Consider the following 13511-nt stretch of genomic DNA (forward strand, 5'->3'; position numbering starts at 1 on the left):
CACATAGTGATCTGTTTTCCTCCCATGTTCACACTGTTGGAAAGTATACTGTAGGCTAGCAGTGAGCAGCTTTTATTTTAGATTTGAGCAGAGATACATGTATTAACCAAATACTATAAGAATGCAAAATGATGCAGTGGCACAAACCAGATATGTAACTTGAAAAGTGACGTAAATCTAAATTTTACATTTAAATATAACACCTTGTCTTTACTAAATCACTACTGTGCATCGATTGTCTATTCTATTTTATATGTTTACGTGGACTTGACTATCCCGGTTATGACTGGATTTTTGTGCTTGTTCATGTAAACATCATATCCCGATTTCAGAAACAAGGATAGGCCCGAATCCTGGTTTTGATAAACCCGGTTTTGCTACCTGGAGTATTGCGAGAGAGAACAGGACACTGTGACTATCTGCAATGGTCCTCAATAGTCCTCTGAAAGTTTTCCCTCAACTCAGAATCCGTATAAACTCCATAAACACACAATTCTGTCCCACCATTCACTGCTGTGTATTCCCTCCACCTCTCCCTCCTCCTACACTGTGGTAGTGACAGACAGACAGTGCTCAGAGGTGAGGACAGGTTTGTTATCACTCTCTTCTTCCACTGCTTCATATAAGATGAATGAGCTATATTTGCAACGTAATCTACAGCGCTAAACCCACAAGAAGCCACAGGTCTCATTTTAACAGATTTGTGTTGTAAAAAGTAAACATCACATGCGCCTGCTCAACTTAGATGCAGTGATCAGAAACTGGGATATTTATCATGTAAACAGGGATATAAATAATCAGGGTTCTTTGTGTGCATGTAAACACAGTATCCTGAATAGGATCATAACCAGGATATGGCTCAAAACCAGGAACTCAAGTCCATGTAAACACAGTGACAGCTCCTGGAGGGCTCAGCACATGAACAATGGATTGTACACTGTAAAAAAAAAAGAAGTAAATAATAAAAAAAACAAGAAAACAACAGTGTTGAGATATTTATATCATTTTATTTGACAATCACTTTGAATCAATATAAACCTAATATGAAACAAATACATAGACTAATACAATATTATTACTGCTATTAGACCTAACACATTATGATAATAATTATCCTAATAAAAGAATAGGCCATTAAATGGTTTAAGGTGGATGTGAATGGTTTAACCCTCCCGTCCTTCTGGGTCAAATTGACCCGATCTGTTCCCTTCCTCCATCCTTCCTTCCCTTCTCTCTTTCCACAATCCTTTTTCCCTTCCTTCCTTCCTTCCTTCCTTCCTTCTTTTGATCTAACTGACCCTCCATCTTTCTTTCCTTCCTTCTCTCCCTTCTTCCTTCCTTCCTAGAACGAATCTGTTCCCTCCCTCCATCTTTCTTTACTTCCTTTTCCCCTTCCTTCCTTCTTTCCACAATCCTTTTCCCTCCCTTCCTTTTGACCCAATCTGTTCCCTCCATCTATCTTTCCTTCCTTCTTTCCTCCCATCTTTCTATTTGTCCTTCCTTCCTTCTTTCCCTTTGTCTGTCCTGTCTTCCTTCCTTCCTTCATTGACCCAGGTGGACAACAGGAGTTTTAAGGTGGATGTGAGCGGTTTCAGTCCAAACTAAATATGACATTCTCTGACGCTCTCCGCCGCTTCCCAGCTCTGCCTCCAGTGAGCTGACTGGCCAATGGGAGCGCAGCGGGGCGGAGAGCAGCGGCAGATTGTACTACAGTGGAGTACCGCTGCCAACAGTAGACGCGTCTCCCGCTCAGTCCGCCGCTCCTCAGCATCCTCTGGTTAATGGATTATACAGTTTCCCTCCAAGTGCAACATCAGCTCACCGTGTTCCCGACACACTTCTACCAGGACTACAGTGTGGAGTTACAGGTACATGCGTTTCTTTTTTTCTTTTTCTTTTTCCATCCCCACTTGCCAGTCCAGTCTTCTTCTTCCTCTCTTTTCTCTCTCTCTCTCTCTCTCTCTCTCTCTCTCTCTCTCTCTTCTTCTGTTCTGTCCATGCTGAGAGGCGTGCATGCTTGCAGAGGAGTGAGTGTGACTTTATGGAGATGCTTTGCTGCAGGGGGAGAAGGCATGGTTGTCGTGTTGCATGCTGATTTTTTTTCCCTCCCCTCCTCACCGACATTCTTGTTGCGTGCTGCCGCTGCCGCCGCCGGGTTCCGGAGCGGTGACAAGCAGCGCTGCGGTGCACATGTGGCTGCAAAAGTAAAAGCGGAGCGATGTTCGAGTCCGCGGCTCAGAGACAGGTCGTGTGTGTCGGTGGTGGGGAGGATGGGGGGGTCGAGGTGGGTCCTGATGCACCGCAGAAAATGAGAAAATGAGAACCAGAGCGTCAATCAGAAACGCTCTCAAAGTCTGACTGTTGCAATCAGAGGCTCAACTTTGAACGCAACACCAACAAACAGAGCCGCTTCAGGTCCCCGACAACAGACTTTCAAAATAAGGGCCACCCCAACAATCTGTTGTTGTTGTTGAAGAAGAACTGTAATGAATATTAAAGCAAAGGAACAGTGTCAGCATCATTAGCATCAGCATCAGCATCAGCATCAGCATCAGCATCAGCATCCCTCCCGCTCCGGGTCGCTCTGCATGCAGGAGAACGGCTGCTCCATTCTCTCAAGGTGACATTTAAGGTGGATTAGAAGCAGAGATGCAGCGCGAGAGGGAGCCTCGTGCGCTCCCTCCTCACCTCCTCCTCCTCCGAGGAGTTTGGTGCTGGGTCAGAGCTCATATGAATTCTCATCAGATCAGCTGACAGCAGGGTCAGAGAGTCAAAGTGAGATTTAAACAAACAAAACAAAGAGAACTTTCCTCTGTTGATTGTTTTTCTTTCCTTTATCGTGTTGGAGGTCACAGTTTATCAGCTGTTTGTGTATTAAGAAGTCACTGTGTGCAGCTCCACGCACAAAACACTTGTGGTAGTGAAGTTATTAAGTCTGTTAATTAACACTTATTCTCATCAGTCTTTTATTTAGTTGATTAATCAATTTGTTAAATACTAAACTGTGGCCAAGGTCACTTTTTCCTTCCAACAATCTAAAACCTAAAGATGCTATGACAGGAAAGTTTCTGGAAGAAACAGTTAATAGATGATCCAAATAGTTATATTATTTTTTTTATTGATTGATTATCAACTATAATAACTGGTAAAACAACCACAACAACAAAAACATTCTTTTTTATTCCATCATGTGTTTGATCTTTGTTTGTGAGGAGGACTCCAGTGGGCATGTCCCTCCTGGATACAACAGTAAACAACGTAGAAAACGTCTTGTTAGAATCTTTGCTTTGATGTCTCTCAGGTGACTTTCTTTTATTGTTTGTTTTGTGTTTTTTAACACCCAGTGCAACGCCTGTGTAATACTAAGCTATTCTAAAACAGACCAGACGTATTGACTACTTTCAATATTAGTTAATCTGTTGATCATTTTCTTGATTTATCAGTTCATCTTGTGGTCTGAGATTTCAGAAAATGCTAAACGTCCATTCAGTCTCGCTTCACAGAAGTCTTATTCTGTGTAAATGTATTCATATTTTGAACAGAATTAACAGGATTAAGAAAATCTTCATAATTAAGTTTCTGAAATCAGTGAGTTTGTGCAGTTCCCCTTGCTAATTATCATTTTTATTCTTAATCAGAACTATAGAAGCCCATTTATTATGATTAATTTGTTGTATTTTGTCTTTACTGAGGATACAAGGAGATCAGGTTTATTAAATCACTTTAACTGTAAAACTAAGTAGAAATCTGGGCAGATCCATGGAGGAGGATCCCCGTCCAGGCGCCATCTTTTGTTTTTTTAAAGTCGACAGTTTGTTTCATGAGCGCACCGGTTGTCGCTTTGTTCAGACAGGATATTTCATTAGGAGACAGGAGCCGTCCTCTCCTCCCACAGCTCCACTCACACAGCTCACAGTAAAGATCCAGATAGGGATGATATGTTTGATTCTGCAGCTTCCAACATGATGAGAAAAGAAAGAACAATGCAGCGTCTCTGAGCTCCATCTCCATCTCCGCCTGCCTCATTTAAAGTTGACTGTTTCCTTCAGAAAAAGAAAAAGAAAAAAAAACCCCTCACATCATCCCCCCGTCCCTCTGTCCTCCTGGAGACCACAAGATGGCTCCATCTTGGCACCGTCAAAGCCTTTTGAAAATTTCACAGTGACACAAACACGTCTGTATCAATTCTCCTCTCCACCACGACAACACCAGAGACTCGCAGCCTCCGATAACAAAGCTCCGTCATCGACCCTTTCTTTAATATTGCAGTGATTTTCTACGTCTTAGTCGTCCCCTCTATTTATGAACAACTTGAAGCCGTAAAAAGCACCTCCTGCCTACCGTCGGTAATTTTCTCTCCCTATAAATAAAAAGACTTTGAAGCTCGGTGCTTCGATGTCATCAATAATGGTTTTGCTTTTGTGAAGCTGAAATTGCCCCGCGTCTTTGTTGCCTTCTATTTCCTTCTTGCTGCAGTTGTTTTCAGCTCTGTCTCCATTATTTCTTTCACGGGAGGTCAACTGAGTTGGGTCTCAGGATTGTTATAAATAGCACACACAGTGTAACAAAGAGCTCCAATAATCAGAGCTGAACATATTTACTTTCACAGGGAGCAGAAGTTGCTTTGAAGTGAACAGCTAAGGAAAGAGAATGTGTACTTTATCAAAGGTGATGAATCTCCTCCTCCAGTTTTCTTTTCTTTTTTTCTTTTTGCAGCAGCAGTTAAAAGGTGAACTTAAACACATCCATGGATCTGCAGAACAACTTCAGATTAACTCATTTTTCAAAACTGCCATCATGGAACACTTTTTTATATATATATATACTGTATATATTTACCATATATACATATCTATTGAATACAGTGTACAATGAGGTGACACCTGAGCTGTGTTCTATCAGCTGGATCCAGATGTTCACCCAGTGGACCAGCACACTGAGGCCTTGAGGATACTGATCATTTATTGTCTTACTGTAAATGGCTGAATTGCTGTGTAGTGGTTTTGTCAAGGGTGTGAGGGCCCAAGCCAGGAGTTAATGAAGTGCAGACCATGGAACAGGACATAAAAAAACATCTCAGTGTCCCTGTAGTTTAACCGCCTCTTTATTTCCTCTCTATGGAGCTCTAACAGCAAAAAGTCTTCTGAGTGACTGAATTAAAATTGAACAGATTTTAAGTGAACACACCGGTTCTATAAGATTTGATGGTGGGTCTTTAAAGACGTCCTGAAGTGGCCCTCAGAGTGCCGTGCAGTTCCACATACTTGTATTTCCGGTAAAAACCCCAAAGCTGGGGAGGGTTACATATTGATTGCTGTCTACGGTAGCCAATCACGGTGAGTTCTTTCCTTCACCTTCACACACACCTGTGGACCTCTTGTGATGAGACAGGCCGAGATGAAACAGAGGGGAAACATTTAAACCAGTTTTTGACTGAGACCATGCAGATTGTTTGAGCCTAGAGCTGCAGGTTCATGATGCTCCACAGAGTTAGAACAAACACACACACACACTGACGGCAGAGCTACTGTAGCAGCTCAGAGGTTGTGAGCTGGAGTTTAAGGGTGTATTCACACCTGGAGCAGTTGTTCTAAAACAGGGAGTATTTCACCCCAAAGAACCGTTTGTTTGGTCATATGTGAACGCAGCAATCATGCTCGGATGCGGAACAAAACAAATGAGCCAAGTTCATTTAAGTCTACCACACACATAAAGATGATCTGGCTGATTTTCCCCCTTCTGACCAAGGACAAAAATCGCCCGATTATCTTAGGCTCCCAAGATTATTTCATGAGATTCTTCTGTGGTGTGTGGTGTGTTAAGAGTTAAATTCTCTCGACAATCGGCTTGTAAATCGGTCAACGCCGACAATCGTCACCGTTTGGATCAAAAGTCGTCTTGTGTGTGGGGGGGAAGCCGACAATCCTGAGTCACCAACTCCGCGGAATGCGCTGATTCATGCCGAGTTTGGGCCAAAAATATATAGGACGACTCGGGTAGGCTTCCTTTTTTTTGACAGAGTACAGGTCGACAATATCTCCAACTGACTGGGATCAGGTTGGGTCCGGGCTTTAACTGCGGTACTGGCCAGGTTTTAATGTTCAGGTCCATTGATAAATCTATTCCATGGTTTTTGCTTTTCCTGGGTAAGATTTCAGACCAATGGGAAACAGTTGGTTCGCGCATGACACTTGTTTACAACTTTGGACCACTTAGGACTGTGTGAACACAAACCGACCCCGAAAGAAAAATGCTACAATTGTATCGGTTTAGCCGTTGAATCTGAACAAAGCATAGGAGTGACAGGTCTGAATGCACCCTGAGAGAAAAAAATATGCGTTTATATGAAATGTGCAGGTAGTTGCTCTTCTTATGATTTCTTTGTTTATTGGGAAGCCATTGGCCATAATTGAGTTGCTTGTGTTTTCTTTTTTTTTTTAAAGTCTGTGTTATTTACAAATAATTTGGCAGACCATCTAGACACCTTTATACTGTATGTGACATTTAATCTATTTTCTCTGCTGGTGTAGTGTCCCTTTAATATTCCCCAACCACTACAGTTCTCATTAGCTGCGTTGCTTCTTTCTTTTCAGAGGATGTAATTTTGTTGTGCAAGTCAGCTGCAGCCAGCATGCTGGGGTTGTTTGTGTGTGTGTGTGTGTGTGTGTGTGTGTGTGTGTGTGTGTTGTTGTTACAGAGTGGAGAAAGATGTGTGTTGCAATCATCAAAATAAATTGAGAAGTCATGGATCACCTAATGAATTAAAAAAGTAATGGTTCCACACATTGAGGTAATGCTACACAGAATGAATTGGACAGCTTAGTGGTTGTATTTAAAGCTTCACATTCCAGAGGACATATATTATTTCTCAGTCTCTTCCTGGCTGTAACTTGGCTGTATCAATCCTTCGATGTACTAAACACTTGCCCTCGCAGTTAAAGGGGACATATTATGGAAATATCACTTTTTGAAGGCTCTTTAAACATATATTTGGGTGTTTGTCTTGGCTTCCAGCCCCCAAAATGTGAGAATTTACAAAGAAATCTGTAATTTTCAGGCTCCCTATAGGTTAAAATTTATGAGCTGTTCCCTTAGTTGTCTTCCAGTGATGTAACTAGGATTTGAATCTGCGTAATCCCACCCCTACCTGGTACCAGTAGAAGGGGCGGGGCAAACAGTGGTTCATTTGCATTTAAAGGGACAGACACTGAAACCAGCCGTTCTAAACAGGGCTGTTTTGAGAGGATGAAAAGAGCTGTGATGTTTGATCCTTGTGGTATTTTGACCAAAGCATGTCACAGACATGTCTTTAAGACACCTGGGAACATAAATTAATAATAAATGAATTTGTGGAAAGTGGGCATAATATGTCTCCTTTAAGTGCTGCGTGAATCAGACTTGCTGAGGCTTTCTGCAGCTGGACCGCTCTGCTACTGAAGTTCCGGTCTCATGCAACAGGTGTCTGCTGTAATATTCCGACTGCCGCTCTGACAGCACATGATTGGAGTTTGATGTGGCACACACACTGGAAGGAATTAATCTCATTAAGCTGACCAGTGTCACGATTTTATTGTCACACCAACTCAACATTTGCCCTAAATGTCTGCTCTGGCCGGACACCAAGCTGATTATATTACTGAAGCGCAGGCAGTCTGCCCAGTGTGCGTGCTAATGTTTTCACTCAGCAGATCTGTGGACGGCGCCGAGGTCACCCTGCATGGGAATAGTCCACTTAGCAGCAAACACAAAGTAACTGCTCATTGTTTTGACCTCGAGGCATGGCATTACAATTTGGCTTGAATTTATCGCGTCCCTAAGGCCAAAGCAGCAGAATGATAGAGACAGAACGGGAGGCAGATCGGTGCGCAGGGCTCCGGGAGAGGAAGTACAGTCTCTGCCGTGTGAGAGTGCAGCCTCATTCATCCAGTCTGGCTAATTCCCCCCACCCACTCCACCTCCACCCCCCCATCTCCCCAGGGAGCAATGTTGGAGTCTCTCCCTGGCCCCTGGAGCACCAGCTGGACAAAATGCTGCCGATGACAGAGGCAACACTTTCTATGGAGCTCACCGGGCACAGTGAGACCGCAGGGAGGCAAAGACAGCTGCTTTTATTCTATCTGCAGCTTTTGTTTTTCCTTTTTTTTCTTTTCTTTTATTCTTTAAATCAGCCACTGGCTAGAAGTGTCTCTCTCTATCTGCAGTAACAAGTTCTAAACTTCACTCACAGACTTACTCATACTGAACTCCAAAAGGACACTAAGTGACATTTAGTGAACTAAAGTCTGGAACTGGAACCAAGAGTAGACTTTCCCTCTGTTGTCCCCTTGGCAATGATAGCCTGTAATTGACCCAAACCATTAAGTCACATTTGCACAGTAGAGATAAGTGAGCTCTTCAGATACAGTGGGGAAATGAAGGACGAGTAGAACCGATGAATATGCTAACTAACCCAGCTGCTTAGTCATTGGTCAAAGTAATGGGCATTCAATGGGAATCTTTAAGGCACAGTTAGAAATGACAGTTCGTCAAGTTTACGTGCATTTTTTTCATTCTGATTCAAATCATTCAGAATGTTGTTTACATGTGATGTGATCTATTCTGATCTGGTGTTAACATCTGCCTCTGCATTTATTCAGAACGGACGTTTTACATGTGACACACACAGATTAATCAAAACATCATGTGACCGATCAAAGATGGAGATCTAATCATCTGGTAAACACAGTAGTTGATCATTTTGACACTTTTATTCAAGCAACAGCTTGAAGTTTTTTTTTTAGTTTTTCATGGGCTTTTTTAACTCATTGAGTGCCATTGACGTCTATGGACGTCAATCAAAATCCAACGCTTGAGTGCCATTGACGTCCATAGACGTCAAATGCAGTTTTCTGCGGCTGGTAAATGGGGACGCTCTCTCGCACACTGTGAGTAATTTTGGGGCTTCTGGGATGTGTAGAACGAAGAAGACTGTAGATCAGAGCAAGAAGTGAAGAAGGAGGAGAAGACGAGCGCGATCGGTACATAGATAAAAAAGTCGGAAAAAGTTTCAATTTCTAGAGGAAAATGACGGGCAGAGCCTGGAACAAGTGTAACGTGGAGCTGGAGGAAGCTTAGCCACGGTGCTATTAGCATAGCTCCAGCATGAAGTGATCGGAGGAGGCAGGAAAGGTAAACTCATCTAGATGATCAGCACCAAAATGCCGAAGCGAAAGCGGATCGCGGAGTCAGTTTCACCAGTTGCTGTAAACCGACGTCGTGACGACGAACCGAGAGATCAGCGCGGTGCGTCGCTGCCGCGTCCACGTCCAGCACAGAGGCTGAAGACGCCACGACGTCTCCCTCACTACTTCAGAGACGAGGGGAAGCAGCAGGAGGAGAAGGAGGGGAGGGGAGGGGCAGAGAGGGGGTGAGGGGGGGGGCGTAGGAGAGGCAGCAACTGCTCGTACTTGTTGTATTTTAGTTGTTGTTGTTGTTGTTGTTTTGTTTTTTGTTTAGTCTTTTTTTTTTTTTTTTTTTTTGGGGGGGGGGGGGGGGGGTTAAAAAAACATGTGAAATGAAATTTTCAGATGTCTTACATATTTTTGAAGCCAAAATTAAAACGGATAAATCACTGTTTTTCTTGAGAGACTCTCTTTTACAAAAATGCATTTTTCTCAGCTTTCTAGAAAAAAAGTGGTCTTTTTGGTCCAACCAGGCTCTATTCAACTTAAGATAAATCAAGAATGGAACAAGGTACAAACAAATGTTTTTTTCCCTAGTTAAATAGAGAGTCTCCTCTTTCCTTTGAGCTGTTTAGTCATAGTACAAAATACTCTCTGGGTCTTGACATATTACTCAAAATGCCCCAAAACGCTGGCACCTGGCACTGACCATTTTATAAAAGGTCTGGCACTCAATGAGTTAAAAGATTGACTTTTCTTGTTTTCTGACTAATTTAGGGATAATGTTCAGTTGTTTGATAGTTTGTATAGAAAACAAACTCACCGCTGTAGACCAGCATGCCGCGCTTGGAGGCCGCCATATTTGCGGTATATATATATTAAGTGAAGAAACGTCACTATGCATTTACATCGAGACTGCAAAAAGAACACAACCAGACAATAGTCAGTTGCGGCGTTTGCATGATCTAACCATTTATCGGTTTGAGAGAAGGAATATCCCATCCATTTGAAACTGAATGATTCCATTAGGTTTGGGCCTGCTTATTCTGACTGAGGTGTTTATATGGAGCATTTTTACTCGGTTTGGACATCTAATCCAATTCCAATTGGAATATTTGGCTCTGTGTAATCCCAGCTACAGTCTCCAACCTAAATGAGTAAATAGATGTTGTTGTTGCCTTTACAAAATGACCTATACCAGCTGCTACTGTCAGGATGGCATCCTTTTTTTTTTTTTTTATCTTTTAGTTCTATTCTAAATCTTAACAAATCAAATGCAACAGGTTGTTTCTCTTCTCTGTTCACATGTTGTCATTTGTAGTTAAAAAACAGATGATGTAAAGTGGAGCTTCGTTTGTCAGTGGCACATCCAACACAATCTCCTTGGTCCATGTTGCTATAACAACATCATCCTATATGCCTTTGCTTATGAAGACCTCTTATACTGTGACTAAGCCAATGACCATTTGTTTCATATGAAGACAGTTTTCATATGTTTTTATGGATTTATCTTCATCCAGCAGTTAGCACCGTCCTGGTGGAAATATCTGACCAACTTTGGATTCACGTTTAAAGTTTTTCCAGACATTTGTGGTTCTCTGAAGATGAATCCTGCTGATCTTGGTGATCCTCTGACTTTTTACTCTGAAGCCACTTTTTTTTTCTTCTAAAGTTCAATTTTAAGTCAGTCTGAGAAACTCTGAGTGAATTTTTAAGTGAGTCCATCCAACACGTCGGCCAGTCCCATGCACTGACCCCCATATGTGATGTATTTATTCATGTTCCCCTCTGGATGAGTTGTAATAACTGATGACTTTTCATCCAGCTTCAAGTTTTGACCAAATATCTCTGGATAACTAATGACATTCCCACCGGCCTCAGCTGCTACTCTCTGTTAAGTGATTACCAGAAAATGTGAACACACAAATGATCAAAAGACTCTACAGTGTTACTGGTGTGGGCTGAATCTCATCATATTGCCATCATTGACTAATCTGCTGATTAGTGTCTCCATGAATTAACAGCTGCGGCTGGTTTTGTTTTCACTTTGTGTGTGTGTTTGTTGGGACCTGTCACAGAGGTGGTTTTGAGGACAGATTTGGTCACCATGACAACATCACAACTGTGCAGTCACGAAACTTTGTAGTGACAATGAAAATTAAAGAGTATAAGAGTGGGCATTTGTTTCATTAATTTAATTTCATTCTTCCAGTATCATTAAATACTGTAATTTTAAAAGCTGGAATTAGGAAAGTAAAGAAATATCCAAAATCATTTTCATTTATTAAGGTATAATTCCCTGGTTGATGGTGTAATACATTTAGTGTTTTTTCGTTTTTTGTTTTTTTTTGGATAATCAGAACAGAAACGTACATGGATGAAACACAGAGAAAGAAATGTCTATTTTTACTTAATCCAGCGAATGGAAAAGCAGACAAATCAAAGTACTTCATCACAGTGATGCAACCATCCTTTAAATCCAATCCTGCCACACAGTAATCCTGCTCCTTGATTTTCAACACTGCCCACAATGGTTTATACAACCACAGATATCAAAGGGAGAACTACACAATCTCCAAAAGTACATATGTTTACAGTATTATCTCATGTACCCAACACCACTCAAACAAACTACAGCTTCTCTGTGTTTGTTTGGTTTCTATATTCACAGTTTACAGGTAGTCCCTGCTCTCTTCTGGACAAACTATACGATCTCTCAAACTATACGACTACCACAAACATACTTTGTCATCGCTTCATGCCAACATATACACTGATACTGTTGTGGATGATCTCCAATAAGCTGATTGGTTGACATGTAAGAAGGACCCGCCTCCACGTCGTCCATTCATTCCTGATAACTGGACAGAGCATTATCCTGCACTTACCACTTACCAAAGAAATGAATATTAAAACAATTATTTATACTTCCATGTGTTTTACAGTTAAAATCATGATTTTTTTTTTTTTTTTTTTTACAAGCCACAGCTGAGTGGTCTATTTAATAGTGCAGGCAAGAAAAAAAAGGAAACCTGCTGTGGCCGCAGCCTGATAGTTGATCAGTGGAGGGAAGTGAGATGACGGCTTAACGTTTCATTATAGTATTATTTCCGAAGGCCATTGCACCTCCTACAGAGTCTCATGGTCAGAGAATGATGCGCTGAAGAAAACTTGTTAGGCTATGTTGCCATGGTTACTGTACCAATTAGCAGTTGAGCCAGCGCAATAATATTGAGACCTGATCGGAACGTCTTTGTAAGGCATCCTATAACACTTTTTAACTGACACCCTGCAGCCAATCAGAATTGAGTATTCACCAAGGGGGCAGTTGTCGGTCTGAGAAGTGAAGCTCACTTCCGCGTTCAAAAAACTGCAATCCCCCCGGATTCCTCTGGGGGGCTGGTGTCAGAAGGGAGCATTCTCCATAGACCCCCATGTTAAAATCGCCGACTTTACATCCAATAAACATGATCAAAGCCTTGTGTCAGAACGTTTTTTGGTCTCAACCGATAGTTTCTACCCCCGCACACACTCTGAGGGGGGTGAATTTTTTTTTTTTAACTCTACCGTTTTACTGTTATTAGGTTAAAACTCTGGCCAATTAGGGTGCGGAAACGTTGAGTGACAGGTCCGAGCAGCTCCGTGGACAGCTGCTTCGAGGCCAGTGGGCGGGTTCTCGGCCGGCCAATCCAACATGGTGCTGTTCAGGCCGCCATATTTGAGTCACAGAAACGACTCCCCAAAACCAATGGGTGACGTCACGGACGCTACGTCCATTCTTTTTACAGTCTATGGTATCCACCCAGAACCAGGGTAGAAATGGTAAAAAATAAATAAATACGGGACGATCCAGGATTGGTGGGAGTTTTTTGTTTCTACTTTGGAAAGAAAACCGCACGCAAACTAAAGAATTATTCAGTCACAGTTTTTACATCTGAATATATCTTTTTCATATTACAATGATCAACAGCTATATGCCAGGGGCTGTCTCAGCGGGAAACGTAGGATGAAATATTGTGCCAGCTGCATATTGCAGATGATTCTGACACAGTCATATTGTGATGATGACACTGTGATTAAACAGCTGTGACATTTTAATTGCTCACCTTTATCTGTGTTACAGCGGCTATGTCAGTCACCAAATGTTATTGTGGATGGGATCAATAATCCACAGATGGGCTGGCAGCTTCTCTCTAAAAAAAAAAAACAGCTTTTTTTTTTTTTTTTTTTAAAGATTATTGCAACAGTGCAGAAGTTTTTGTCACAATCTCCCCACCCCGCCTCTGAAGTGTGTGAAGTGTGTTTATCTCTCCACCACACTACAGTTTGTGACTGTTAGATGGCATCTTC

At 42.0% G+C, this 13511-nt stretch overlaps 1 protein-coding gene across 1 annotated transcript in view; it reads left to right on the plus strand.

Moving 5' to 3' along the window:
- The first annotated feature begins 1704 nt into the window (after positions 1 to 1704).
- Positions 1705 to 13511, plus strand: part of zmat4a (zinc finger, matrin-type 4a) — a 186027-nt gene continuing 174220 nt past the window's right edge. The window contains exon 1 of the mRNA XM_085787651.1: positions 1705 to 1868. Within this exon, the coding sequence (XP_085643777.1) occupies positions 1782 to 1868 (87 nt within the window). The 5' untranslated portion in view covers positions 1705 to 1781. The remainder of the gene's footprint in view (positions 1869 to 13511) is intronic.

The sequence above is a fragment of the Trachurus japonicus genome, chromosome 9 (assembly GCF_045865225.1).
Source record: "Trachurus japonicus isolate A0001 chromosome 9, Traja_1.0".
NCBI lineage: Eukaryota > Metazoa > Chordata > Actinopteri > Carangiformes > Carangidae > Trachurus > Trachurus japonicus.